The following is a 13,045-nucleotide window of genomic DNA, read 5'->3' as shown; positions in this document are numbered from 1 at the left end:
TAACCTGCCAATTCAGCGATTATCACCCCTACAGATGAAGGAGAGAAGAGACAAAGGCTTATGTTATAATTGTGATGAAAAATTGAACCCAGCCTACAAATGCAAGGATCCCAAGCTATTTCTCATACATGGGGTGGAGTTACATACTGATGAGATACCTGAAGAGATTTACTATGATACCAAGAATTTAATGGAACCTTCTCTGCCAGTGACGGCCCCGATTACTATTCCAACAACCATTGAACCCAAAATCTCTTTGAATGCCATTTTTGGATCCTTGAGCCTGAGAACAATACGTTTGGAGGGATTAGTGCAGAATCAATGGATGGTTATCCTCATCGACTCAGGAAGTACGCATATAATCCTTGATCCATCCATCTTGAAGAAAATCCATGTGGGCGTGTTGCTGACCCTGCAACTTCAAATGAAGATAGCTAATGGTACAAAAGTTATGAGCGAAGGTCAGTGCGATTTCCTCTCGATTAAGGTACAGGGTACTACTATCACCTCTGATTTTTATGTCCTCACTTTGGGGGTTGTGATATTGTATTAGGGGTGGCTTGGCTAAGAACCTTAGGTCCTATCATATGGGATAGGGGCCAAATGGCCGAATTGGGGGTGGCGATCCTTAAAGAAACTCTATGTAGAATGCTTTGAATTGCTTACCAATCTAGATGGTTTGTATTAATATTTATAATAATACAAATATTCTAGTTAGAATAAAACTAGGATTCTAAGAGATAAGAGATAACTAATACAAAGAGATCAATGCTAGAAGAGAAGAGATAAGATATAAGTAAGGAATGAATTCTAATTACATATAATAACCTCTTAGGTTTATCTAAGCTTGCTATTATCTTGAGTGTGAGAGTCCTATGCTATCTCAAACTATTATGTGTTCTAACATCACCTTCAAGTTCAACGGGGAAGCATGAACGTTGAGCTTGTGACATAGAAATTGAAACCGAGTTGACACAACTGGTTTGGTGAGGACATCTGCAAGTTGATCTTTACTAGGAATAAACCGAATCTGGAGAGTTCTGTTAGCCACTTGATCTCGAATAAAATGGAAGTCAATTTCCACATGTTTGGTACACGCATGAAAAATTGGGTTAACTGCAAGGTATGTGGCACCAATATTATCACACCATAAGGTTGGTGTAGCTGTAAGATTAATGCCAAGATCTCGAAGAAGAGATTTAACCCACATGACCTCAGCTGTTGTGTTTACTACCACCTTGTATTCGGCTTCAGTACTTGACTTAGAGACAGTTGGTTGTTTTCTTGAGCTCCATGAGATAAGATTAGATCCGAGAAACACACAATAAGCACATGTTGATTTCCGATCATCTGGGCATCCCGCCCACTCCGCATCTGAGAAGGCATGAATTGTGTATGCCCTATTTCAAGTTAGAAGTAGCCCATGAGTAATAGTGTGTTTGAGGTACCTTAGAATTCTTTTGACCGCTTGCCAATGAAGTTTGCTAGGTTTGTGCATAAATTGACATACCTTGCTAACAGAGAACGCTAAGTTAGGACGTGTTAAAGATAGATATTGAAGTGATCCAACTATGCTTCGGTATAAGGAATTATCTTCCATAGGATCTCCTTTGAAGGCCGAGAGAGTGCTTGAGGATGACATGGGCAGCGAAATTGGCTTTGTTTCATGCATGTTTGTGCGTTTAAGCAAGTCTAGAATATATCGTCGATGTGAAAGTAGCATCCCTTTTCGAGCCTTTGAACTTCTATGCCAAGGAAGTAGTGAAGATCACCAAGTTCTTTCACAGCAAAATCTATGTGTATATGTTGAAGCAAATCCTTCAATAGCTGACAATTGAGAAGCTGTAATTATAATATCATCCACATAAATTAAAATAAAGATGGTAACTTCCTCAGATTTAAAAGTAAATAAAGAAGAATCGACTTTCGATGCTATAAAACCCATTGATAGAAGTTTGGTATTGAGCCATGAGAACCATGCTCGTGGTGCCTATTTTAATCCATAAATGGCTTTGTTCAACTTGCAGATGTGATGTGGTAAGGATGGATGAGCAAAGCCAGGCAATTGACTCATGTAAACTTCTTCGGATAAGAACCCATGTAAGAATGCATTATGTATATCAATTTACTTGATGGGCTAGCCACTTGAGTATGCTACTAAGAGGACCGTTCGAATAGTAGTTGGCTTCATAACAAGACTAAAGGTTTCTCCAAAATCAGTACCTGCTTGTTGGTGAAAGCCTTTGGCAGCTAGATGAGTTTTATGGAGTTCGATCGTTCCATCTGCTTTGCGTTTGAGTTTAAAAACCCATTTGCAACCTACCACATTTTTAGCTTTGTGTCGAGGAACAAGAGTCCATGTATTGTTGCTGAGGAGTGCATTAATTTCCACCTACATGACATTGCGCCATTCTGAAATTTTCACAGCATTAGTAAAACATGTAGGTTTGGTGAAGGTGGTGTCTAGAACTAAAATAAGAGCCCTTCGTTTGGGGTAACGTACAGTCCTATCTGGGTGTCGTTTAGGCTTGGTAATCTGATTTTGTGCTCCTGTGACCATGGTATGCGCTCGTGTAGGTGCAGGTGATGAGTTAATGTTAAGACTCAACATAGGATCAGCATTTTCACTAGGTAAGAGATTCGATGAAGATGATGGTGATGAGATTGCATGAGTTTCCATAGATGAGGAAGAAGTATGAAGGTTTGGGTCTAAGGATGGAAGGTGTAACCGTGGGAAATGATGAATTTAATGAGGAAATTGATGGAGATCTATGTGAATGTGGCTGCACTTGTGAGAAACCATGAATATTAAGGAGAGGAGTAGGTGACACAGATGGGGTTCTAGATGGAGGATTTAGAAAGGGAAATTGAGATTCATGAAATGTGACATCTCTTGAAATATAGAAATGGTCCGACTCTTTGAGGTAGCAACGATATCCTTTGTGTTGAGTACTATACCCTAGGAAAACGGATGGTGTGGAATGAAAATTAAATTTATGGGTGTTGTAGAGTCTAAGGTTGGGAAAACAAGTTCACCCAAAAATTTTTAGAAAATTATAGTCCGGAGGGGAAGAAAATAATTTTTCAAACAGAGATATGTGTTCTAATATGGGTGTAGGAAGATGATTAATGAGATAGCATGTTGTTTGACAAGCTTCATCCCAGAAATTTTTGGGAACACCGCTATCGGCAAGTAAAGCAGGGGTGGTGTCAATAATATGACGATGCTTGCGGTCAACACATCCTTGTTGTTGATGTGTATGAGGACAAGACAGATGATGATTTATGCCTATGGATTGAAAATATTTGGTAAGGGGGCGAAATTTCCCTCCCCAATCAGATTGCACACTTTTGATTTTGGTATTAAATAAACGTTCAACCATGGATTGAAATTTAAGAAAGGTGGACATAACATCAGATTTATTTTGAATTGGAAAGAGCCAAGTAAATCGAGAAAAAGCATCCACAAATGAAACATAATACCGATTCCAATTTATTGAAATAACAGAGTATGGTCCCCAAACATCTGAAAAAACTAAATCTAGAGGATTACAAAATTTAGTGTTGAAATTGTAAAATGGTAGTTGATGTCCTTTGGCAACTGAACAAGCTGAGCAAGGCGGAAGAGCTTTATTGATGGTAACAGGAAGAATTTAGATAAAATGTGTCGAACGACACGAAAAGCTGGATGACCTAAATGTCGATTCCAGTGAGTCGCAGATGTACGTTCACCAATTAAGGCATGATTTATTGACAACGGGGGAGACGATTGCAGGAATTGATAGAGACCATTCTTAAGTTGGCCGTGATAAAGAGGGATCTTTGTAAGGCATTCCTTAATAACAAAATAAGATGAATGGAATTCAAAGAAAACATCATTATCATAAGCAAATTGACGAACATATAATAGATTTTTACAAATTTTAGGAACAAGTAAAATTTGTTTGAGTAAAAAAATACGACAAGGAACTGAAAGTGTTGCTGATCCTATATGAGAAATAGACAAACCTGAACCATTGCCTATGCGAACGAGATCGGTTCTGGAATATTCCTCAGATGTAAGGTTGAGGTTGTTCATCCCATGGGTGTGATGATGAGATACGCCCGTGTCTGGATACCAATCCTCATCTGGGTTGATTGATGGAGAGGAGTAGAGAGCATCTGTAGGAGTTGCTGACTTGTTCTAGAATGACGCATCAAAACGAGAGTAACACCGAGAGGCAAGATGGCCCGTTTTGCCACACAATTTGTAGACATGGCAAGATGGAGTAGCAGATTGGTTGGAGAAAAAAGAGCCACGCCCACGGGCTGGAAAAGCAGGTATGCAGCCACAAAATGCTTGATGACCTCCAGAGTACGAGCTCCTCCCATGGAAACCTCTTCCACGTGGTATACTTGAGCGGGCAGAATAGTTTGCAGAAGGAAGAAGCATCTCGACAGTGGGCAGGTTTTGCTCAATCCTCATCTCATGAGCCAATAAGTGGCCATATGTTAATTTCATCGATAGATAAGGAATCTACTTGTGTGGTAACATATGTGACAAAAGGATTGTATTCAGATCCTAGCCCAACAAGAAGGAATGATACACTCTCAAAATCATTCAAGGGCTATCCGGCAGCAACTAGAGTATTGCTCAGATTTTTGATCTTCTGGAAATATTCAGCAATGGAAGATTGTCCTTTCTTTGATGTAGCAAGTTGATAATGGATCTGCATGATTCGAGCACGAGATTGTGAAGCGAACATGTTGATCAAGGCAACCCAAAGGTCACGGGCAGTAGCACACCCCACGGCATGAACGACATATGGTTCGGTGAGTGTAGAAATTACAACACTCAGTATCATCTGATCCTTTTGAATCCACTGCATGAAGTCGGGATTGACTATGGTGGCCGATGCATCTGCTGTGGTGCTGGGGTTGGGAATCGTTTGCTGTGTACCACGCCATGTGGTGAAATTATCGTTGGATAATTTGAGGGAGAGGGGCCAGAATGCTGCTGGTTGGGTTGAGGGTTGGGAGGAGGAGGGTTAGAGGGACTGCTACTTTGGTCATTGAGCTTTAGACGTTAGTCTGTTTATGCTCTGATACCATAAAAGATATCTAAAGAAACTCTACGTAGAATCCTTTAATTGCTTACCACTCTAGGTGGTTTGTATTGATATTTATAATAATACAAGTATTCTAGTTACAATGAAACTAGGATTCTAAGAGATAAGAGATAACTAATACAAAGAAGAGATAAGAGATCAATGCTAGAAGAGAAGAGTTAAGAGCTAAGTAAGGAATGAATTCTAATTACATATAATAACCTCTTAGGTTTATCTAAGCTTGTTATTATCTTGAGTGTGAGAGTCCTATGCTATCTCAAACTATTATGTGTTCTAAGACACTCCCACGGCTCATGGTGGTGGTTCGGCCACCCCTAAGGGCCCCAATGGGGTGTTCGAAATCACCTCATGTGGGTTTGGAGGTGGTTTTGGCCACCTCATTGGGGCACTTGCCACCCCCACCCCCAAATGGCCAAAAGGGTGGCTATGGCCACCCCCAATTATTATTATTATTATTTAAAATTTAATTAAATTTATTTTTTTTAATGTTTTTAATTAATTTTTTTTTAAAATTTTTAATTAGGTATATGGATATGATTTTTTAATGGTGCTAATATAGCTTTCAATCAAATTTTGGACATAATTTAGACAGAAGTACCATCTCCGTTTTTATGTAAACTCGATGGAAGCAAAAAACTAGATCGTGGGAAGCAAAAAATAAAGTTGTTAAACCACAAAGGGCAAAAAGGTATTTAACAAATTTTCTACTTGCAACAGTTTCAGAGAAGTAGCTCTTACATCAATTTGAAAAAATGTAAATTAAGAAACTAGTGCATACACACCCGAACACTCCAAAAACTTGAACCTTTAATTTAGTAATACCCTCTGTTTACTACAAAAGAAAAGATTTATGAGCAATGGTGGGCATCAACATGTTGAAGTTAACAATTAACCAATATATTGCAATTTATCTACACTATATCCATAGGATATAGATGGTAATTCAAAAAGATACAGCCCCAGCTACCCAAACAAAACCAAGTAAAAATTCAGCGCCCGAAAAGAGTGAGAGAGAGAGAAAGAAATAAACTTCTACTCAAAACTAGCTAGAAAATTCAAAAAATCACAAAGGATGTTGACCATTTAGTTCTCTACTCCATAGGTCCCATTTCCATTAGATACTAGATTTGATTTCCCCATTTACAATATCTATATTTTGAGCTAAACATCAGCTACTGATTTTGTCTAGACTATGTTGAATTAAAAGCTATAGACACATTAAATCCCATCACAATCGACTTACCCAAATTTGTTTCAGATACGAGAATGATACTCAATCTGATACAAAAGATAAATACTTTGAATTTCCAACTGCAGCTTCTCACCAGTGGCAAACCACAACAGGAAAGACAAGAAGAAAAAATAAACAGTCACTCGATCAATCATCAACCAGCAGTTGATAATAGATTCACAAAATGCAGGGGATTTTCGGTTCTCACACTCAAATCCCCAAATCTACTGAATATTAGCTATAATAACCAATGGATATGCCAAATTGAGCTTTAATTTCATGAGAGATAGAGAAACTTACTACTCTGTAGCCATGGCTGAAAGCTAGTCTCCCTATACCCCTCTCCATAGCAGGGTCTCCATGAATAGCCATCTTTCTCAAATTGAGCACCAATACTTAGCAAAAACTTCTTAATTATGGGAATATCAAAGAACTACAAATTTCGTGAAATTTGGTCGCCAAAGGCCATTTTTCTTGTAGTGTCTTAACATTGAACATATGGTGAAACATAACGCATGCATGCAATCACATGCATTGGCGGTATGACACTTGTTTTTTATTGGACGTCTTGATTTCATATTCTGAGTGAATCATACGGAAAGTCATCACCATCAACGGCTTGTAAGCAAAGATTCACTTTAGGGAACAAAATCAAAGCTACACACGGATTGATCTTCAATAACTTGAAGAAAAAAAATAGTGTAGAAAAACCTACCTTGGTTTCTACTCTAAAAATATGTTAAGAGTAAAGCCCCTAAAAATTTAGTTTTACTCCAAAAACATGAATTCCTAAAAAAAAATTGGGGTCATATGTGATTTTGATACTCGCAGGAAAAATTATACATGTTTTACTACATAATGCGAAATATCGTCCGAATTACGCCTAGTTATGCCGATTCTTATTATCCAATTGTGATGGTTCTCTGTTAATGTATGTCAGCGCCATCAACTCAACATTAGATAACTCAATGTCAACTCAGTACTAAGTGTGACTCTTGCATCACCCACCTAAATAGATGAGTAAGGAATGAAAGATTTAGGTGCTGATTATTATATTTTGCAACCTATATTATTCAATCAAATAAAAAAATTAAAAAATATATATATTTTTGCATGCATTTGACGGAATTAATCCTAGAGAGAAGATAACCCATTTGATGGTTTTTGTAATTTGTTTGGTGTGGATGGGTGGCATCAACATTGGGTGGCCCAACCTAGCTTGTTGTGTGTTTGAAGGTGGGAAAAGGCTTTTTGTGCTCTCATATATGGGGATTTCTTTTCGGTTTGAGGGTGCAATAATAGCGGATTATAAGCGGTGTATGGTGGTATACCATTGGGTTTCATGGTGGTGCTCGAGAGCAACTGTAATGTGAGTTTTGGGTATCAATGTATCATGGCTTTGATGGCCATTTATTCGGATGATGAGCTTCGGTGATTTGGGGTAAGATTAGGGTAATTAATTTTTAATACAATTTGCAAACTTAACACGAAATTAACGAATGTGTAATATCATCCGCTTATTTAAATGAATTATATCAAAATTAAAAAATTTAACCTATTTAATTAAATAGAATTGTCAAAATAGACGAGTGAATTGATTATCCCTCATGAACTTCATATGCCAGCACCACTTGTCAGCCCCAAGTGAAATTGAGGGTTGATTTGGGCGTCACTGTACATAGATAGGGGTGACTGGACCGCTGGAGGTGATGGGTTTAGGTAGGGGTGACAAGGAACGCACGTGGACTTGAATGGGCGATGTCAATATATAATAATACTAAAAGTAGCCACATTATTGAGGGTAATTAAGATTGTTTTTCTTTAGGGTGCAGTGCAATAATACTTACAAATTGGGGTCAATCAAGCCAATTAATTAATAATTCGGTAACGGATTGTGTTTGGGTGGTAATTTGGGTATATTTTTCTCTAACATGCATAGTTTTCCTATAATTTGCAGATAAAATTACGCATCTTTCAGCAACATTCCTTGAATTCAAATTTAAAACAGATATATAATTTAATAAAAAAGCCAATTAAATAAAGCTAAACTTGTACACATGATTTAATATGTATATATATGTTGATTTCATTTAATAGAACCAAAAACTCTATGCACAGGGTGTGGCATCCACGTATTCTTTTTTTTTTTTTTGGTAACAAACTGCTTCATAGAAAAACCAAGAGGACTACAAACACAAAAACACAACCCTCACAAGGAGGGGAGGGTGGGAGGTGGATCTTTTCCACTACAGATGGGGATGGAAATAGGGGGAGAAAAAGGAGAAAAAAAGGTGGGAATGCAGCCAGAGAAAACTCTAGCCGCGGCCCAATATGCCACGTAATGGGCGCAGAAGTTTGCACTTCTGTTAACTTTCCTTGCCTCCCAGTGAGAGGAGGAAGGAATAAGAGAAATAACATCCGAAATTAAGCTAGCTATTTGCCAATCCAAAACAGTGGAAGGTTGCTGCAAAGAGGAAATTACAATATCAGAAATTCCTTCTAAAACAAAGGATTCTATCTTCAAAGAGGTGGCCAGTTTTGCAGCCAGCAGGGCTGCTTGAGCTTCTCTATAGGCGTGCTCATAGGTGGGGCTGAATTGATACAAGGTCTTGATGATTTGGCCATTAGCATCTCTGCATACAGCAACTTGAACAGAGAAATGGTCTGCAGTAGCAATGTCGAAGTTGACCTTGTAACTGCCTTGTTGAGGGGGATTCCAGCTTTCTTTCATTGGTTGAGAGGTGGTGTTCCAGGCTGCATAGTGTTCTAAGGAGAGCCTCATGATTTTGTCAGCAAAATTAGAAGCTTTGGGGAAAACTCCATTGTGAATAGCTTGATTCCTGGCAAACCAAAGAGAATCACACAGTACAGTTGCAAATATTTGGAAGAGATGAGTGTCAACTAAGGGGATACCAAAATATTTGTTAGGAGATAGAATACCGATAATCCAATTTGGCAAAGTAAGAGTGGACCATTTTAGAGAATCTAGAGGCCAATGGGAAGATCTCCAAGAAATTCTAGCAAAAAAGCATCTGAAGAAGAGGTGATGAAGAGAGTCCTCTTCTACTTTGCATAAGGGGCAGATTAAGTCTGCCTGGGGAATGGGGAACACAGCATTGATCCTAGTCTTGGAGGGGACAATGTCCCAAGCAACTTTCCATAGGAATAATTTTAGTCTATCCATCAGCTTTAGTTTCCAAAGGGCTTTCCATTGGGTGGGGGTTAGAGGAGAGGAAGCAATGGAGATCCTTGGGGTGGTTATGAGATTGTAAGCAGATTTTGAGGTGAACAAACCAGATGGGGAGGGAGTCCAAATGAACTCTTCAGAAGGAGAGTTTGAAATCCTGATTTTCTGGATCTCCCTAGCACTAGAGGAATCAAAAAGATAGTTTATCAAGGGGATGTTCCAGTAGGTTTCAGTGGAATTTAAGGTGTGGGAGAAGAGGTCAGTGATCAAAAGGTTTGGGAGAGGCTGGTTCAGATGAGGAGAGGGAATGGGGATATAAGAATTTAGAGTGGGAATCCACGGGGAGCTCCAGATGGGGAGAGAGGATTGTCTGTGAATTTTGAGACAGGCACCTTTTGAAATGACAGAAATGGAATTTGTGATGCCTTTCCACAGCCAAGAGGAAGAAGAAAGGGTAGAGGGGGTGAGAAAAGAGTTTGAGTGAAGATACTTACCTCTGAGTTGGGCCACCCACATCGAGTCTGCCTTGCATAAGAGGTTCCATCCTAGCTTTGAAACCAGGGCAAGATTAACCTCTCTCATCTTCCGGATTCCCAAACCTCCCAAGTCTTTTGGAATGCATAAAGTGTCCCAAGCTTTTAGAGTGAGGTTTCTGGACTTTGCAGGAGGGAAACCCCACCAAAAGTTTTTGAAACTCCTATCCAGCTGAGAGCAGAAAGAAGAGGGGAGCAAAAAAGTACTCATTGCATAGGAGGGAATGGTTGCAGCAATTGATTTGATAAGAACCAGTCTGCCTGCTTGGGATAGTGTTTTTGCTCTCCAGCCCTCCATCTTACTTAAAACCTTGTCAAGGATAAAGTTGAAAGCATCTCTTTTCGAGTTTCCCATCAGAATAGGCAGGCCAAGGTATAGTGACTTTGTTGGGTTGGAAGTGTATGGTAATATGGCTGAGATGGAGGAGATTAAAGAAGGATTAGTGTTTTTGCTAAAACGGATGGAAGACTTGAAGGAGTTAATTTTCTGGCCAGACCATCTACAATACTTCTCAAGGCAAGATTTTATGCTAGTGGCTTCAGCTAGGTTGGCTCTGCCAAAAATGAGCAGGTCATCAGCAAACAGCAAATGATGAATAGCTGCATTGTTTTTTGAAATCTTCAAACCTCTGATAGCACCAGCACATTCCTCTCTGTACATCAGTCTAGAGAAGACCTCTGAGCCAATGATGAAGAGGAAAGGAGAGAGAGGATCTCCTTGCCTCAAACCTCTCTCAGGGGAGAAGAAACCAAAGGGGCTGCCATTTAAGAGGATGGAGAAGGAAGTAGAAGAGATGCAGGCTCTAATCCAGGTGATCCAGTTTGAACAGAAACCCAGTTTCTCCATGATAGCAAGAAGAAAATTTCATTCCATTCTATCAAAGGCCTTTTCCATGTCCATTTTTAGAAACAAAAACCCCCCTTTACCTTTCTTGCTCCTAAAAGTATGAAGACGCTCATGGGCCAGAATGGTGTTATCCTGGATATTTCTTTTGGGGATGAAGGCCGACTGGTTAGGGGAGATGATTTTATGGAGCAGGGGTTTTAATCTGTTGGCCAAGATTTTTGAGATGATTTTGTAGACAATGTTACAAAGGCTTATAGGTCTAAATTGATGAGCAGTATGTGACCCACTAACCTTTGGAATGAGGGCTAAGAAAGTGTGGTTTTGCTCCCTAGGCAAGTGATAATTCATGAAGAAGTTCCCAATAAATTTCATCACATCATCCTTAACATAACTCTAGTATTTCTTGTAGAAGAGGGCAGGGAAACCATCAGGACCCGGGGCTTTGGAGGATCCTAGACTGGCCAGAGCTTGAATTACTTCCAATTCAGTGGGAATGGAGCAGATGATTGAATTGTCCTCCTCAGTGATGACCTTTGAAAAGAGGTCCAGCATTTCAACTTCAATGATGGGGTTAGAGGTGGAAAAAAGAGAGGTGAAATGATTGGTGAAAGATCTCCCAATATCTGCCCTTGAGGACACCCAATCACCAGAATCTGTTTTGAGAAAGTTGACAGCATTTGACCTCCTTCTAATGATAGTAGAGGTGTGGAAGTATTTTGTATTAAGATCTTTGCAAGTCAGCCAGGAATCCCTAGATTTAGAACGCCACAGAGTCTCTTCATGCTTGAGAATGCTCTAACTCAAGCTTCAATTGTATTTCCTTATCAACAGAGAAATTGCAAGGAGGAGTTTGCTGAATTTGGTCAAGCTTAAGAAGAGTGGCCTTTATGTTTTTCTGGATGTTACCAAAGTGAGAAGCATTCCATTTCAACAGAGCATTTTTGGTATGTTTGAGCTTTTTGGGAAGATAGATGGCTGGATTACCATAAACAGGAGCTTTCCAAGCAGATTCTATCACCTTCCCACAAGAGGGGTCTTTGGACCAAAACTCCTCAAATCTGAAAGGCCTAGGGAGGAAAAAGGAGTGGTTGTTTGTGTTTAGGGATATGGGATTGTGATCAGAGTTGAAAGCTGGAATATGAAGGAAGGAGTATTCGGGGTGTAAGTGGGTCCAATTTGGGGATGCTAGACCTCTGTCTAGTCTTTCTTTAATGATATCAGGACCATGTCTGTGATTACACCAGGTGTAGGGGTTTCCAGCAAACCCAAGATCAATCAAACCAAATTGATTAATGAAATTTCTGAAGTAGGAGTTACTAGAATTAACAACAGGTCTACCACCAAGTTTTTCTGACTGGTTCAAAATGGAGTTGAAGTCTCCAATACATAGCCATGGGGCCTCAAAAAATTCACCAACAGAGGTGAAAGAATCCCAGAAGGCCTGCTTGTCATTTCTGTAAGGGGGGCCATAGATACAAGAGAGAATCCAAGGAGCATGTGGTGGATCAGAGTAACACCATGCAGAGATGTTGTTCTTGTTTGTGATGAAGCAATCAAGAACCACACCAGTCCTCCATGTAACAACTAAACCACCACTAGCACCACACGCAGCTACTTGAGACATCTGAAAAAAACCAAGTCTGTTCAAAGTAGCAGATACTTGGGGAGGGGGAGTTTTGGTTTCTGAGAGAAAAAGAACATCTGGGGAGTGATCACGGATCAGCACCCTCAAACTACGAACTGCAGCAGGCCTGGAGAGCCCCCTGCAGTTCCAAGAAAGGATCTTCATTGGTGCTGGGGAGGCTTGACACAGCCTCCTTTCAAGTTTACATCAACTTCAGCATTCTCCCCTGCTATGACCATTTTGTTTTTTCCTTTGCGAGCTGCTTTGAACATTGCTCTAGCTGGGGTCTTTCCAGAAAGACCTGGAGCAAAGGGCATAGGATAGTCTTTTGGTTGGGGTGTGAGGGTTTCTTGGTCAGTGAGAGATCCAGGACCTTTTTTTGAGGGGGTGAGCAGAACATTTGATCTTGTTCTTTTATTATTCTTTGGAGAGGAGGAGGGAGAGCTGGGGGAGGAAATGGGGGAGCTGGTGTTAGAGAGCTGGTTTTTATCCGAGATATTGAGAGAGGGAATTTT

At 39.8% G+C, this 13,045-nt stretch overlaps 1 protein-coding gene across 1 annotated transcript; it reads right to left on the bottom strand.

The window, feature by feature from the left end:
• Window positions 1-8,548: 8,548 nt before the first annotated feature.
• Window positions 8,549-10,906, bottom strand: LOC132181985 (uncharacterized). The gene has a single exon (XM_059595200.1). It carries the CDS (start codon window positions 10,904-10,906, stop codon window positions 8,549-8,551), a length of 2,358 nt encoding a protein of 785 aa, XP_059451183.1.
• Between the last annotated feature and the right edge of the window lie 2,139 nt (window positions 10,907-13,045).

Source organism: Corylus avellana, chromosome ca5 (assembly GCF_901000735.1).
Source record: "Corylus avellana chromosome ca5, CavTom2PMs-1.0".
In the NCBI taxonomy this organism is placed as follows: Eukaryota; Viridiplantae; Streptophyta; class Magnoliopsida; order Fagales; family Betulaceae; genus Corylus; species Corylus avellana.
Note: the sequence above shows the minus strand (reverse complement) of the source record. Positions and strands in the feature narration are given on the sequence as shown.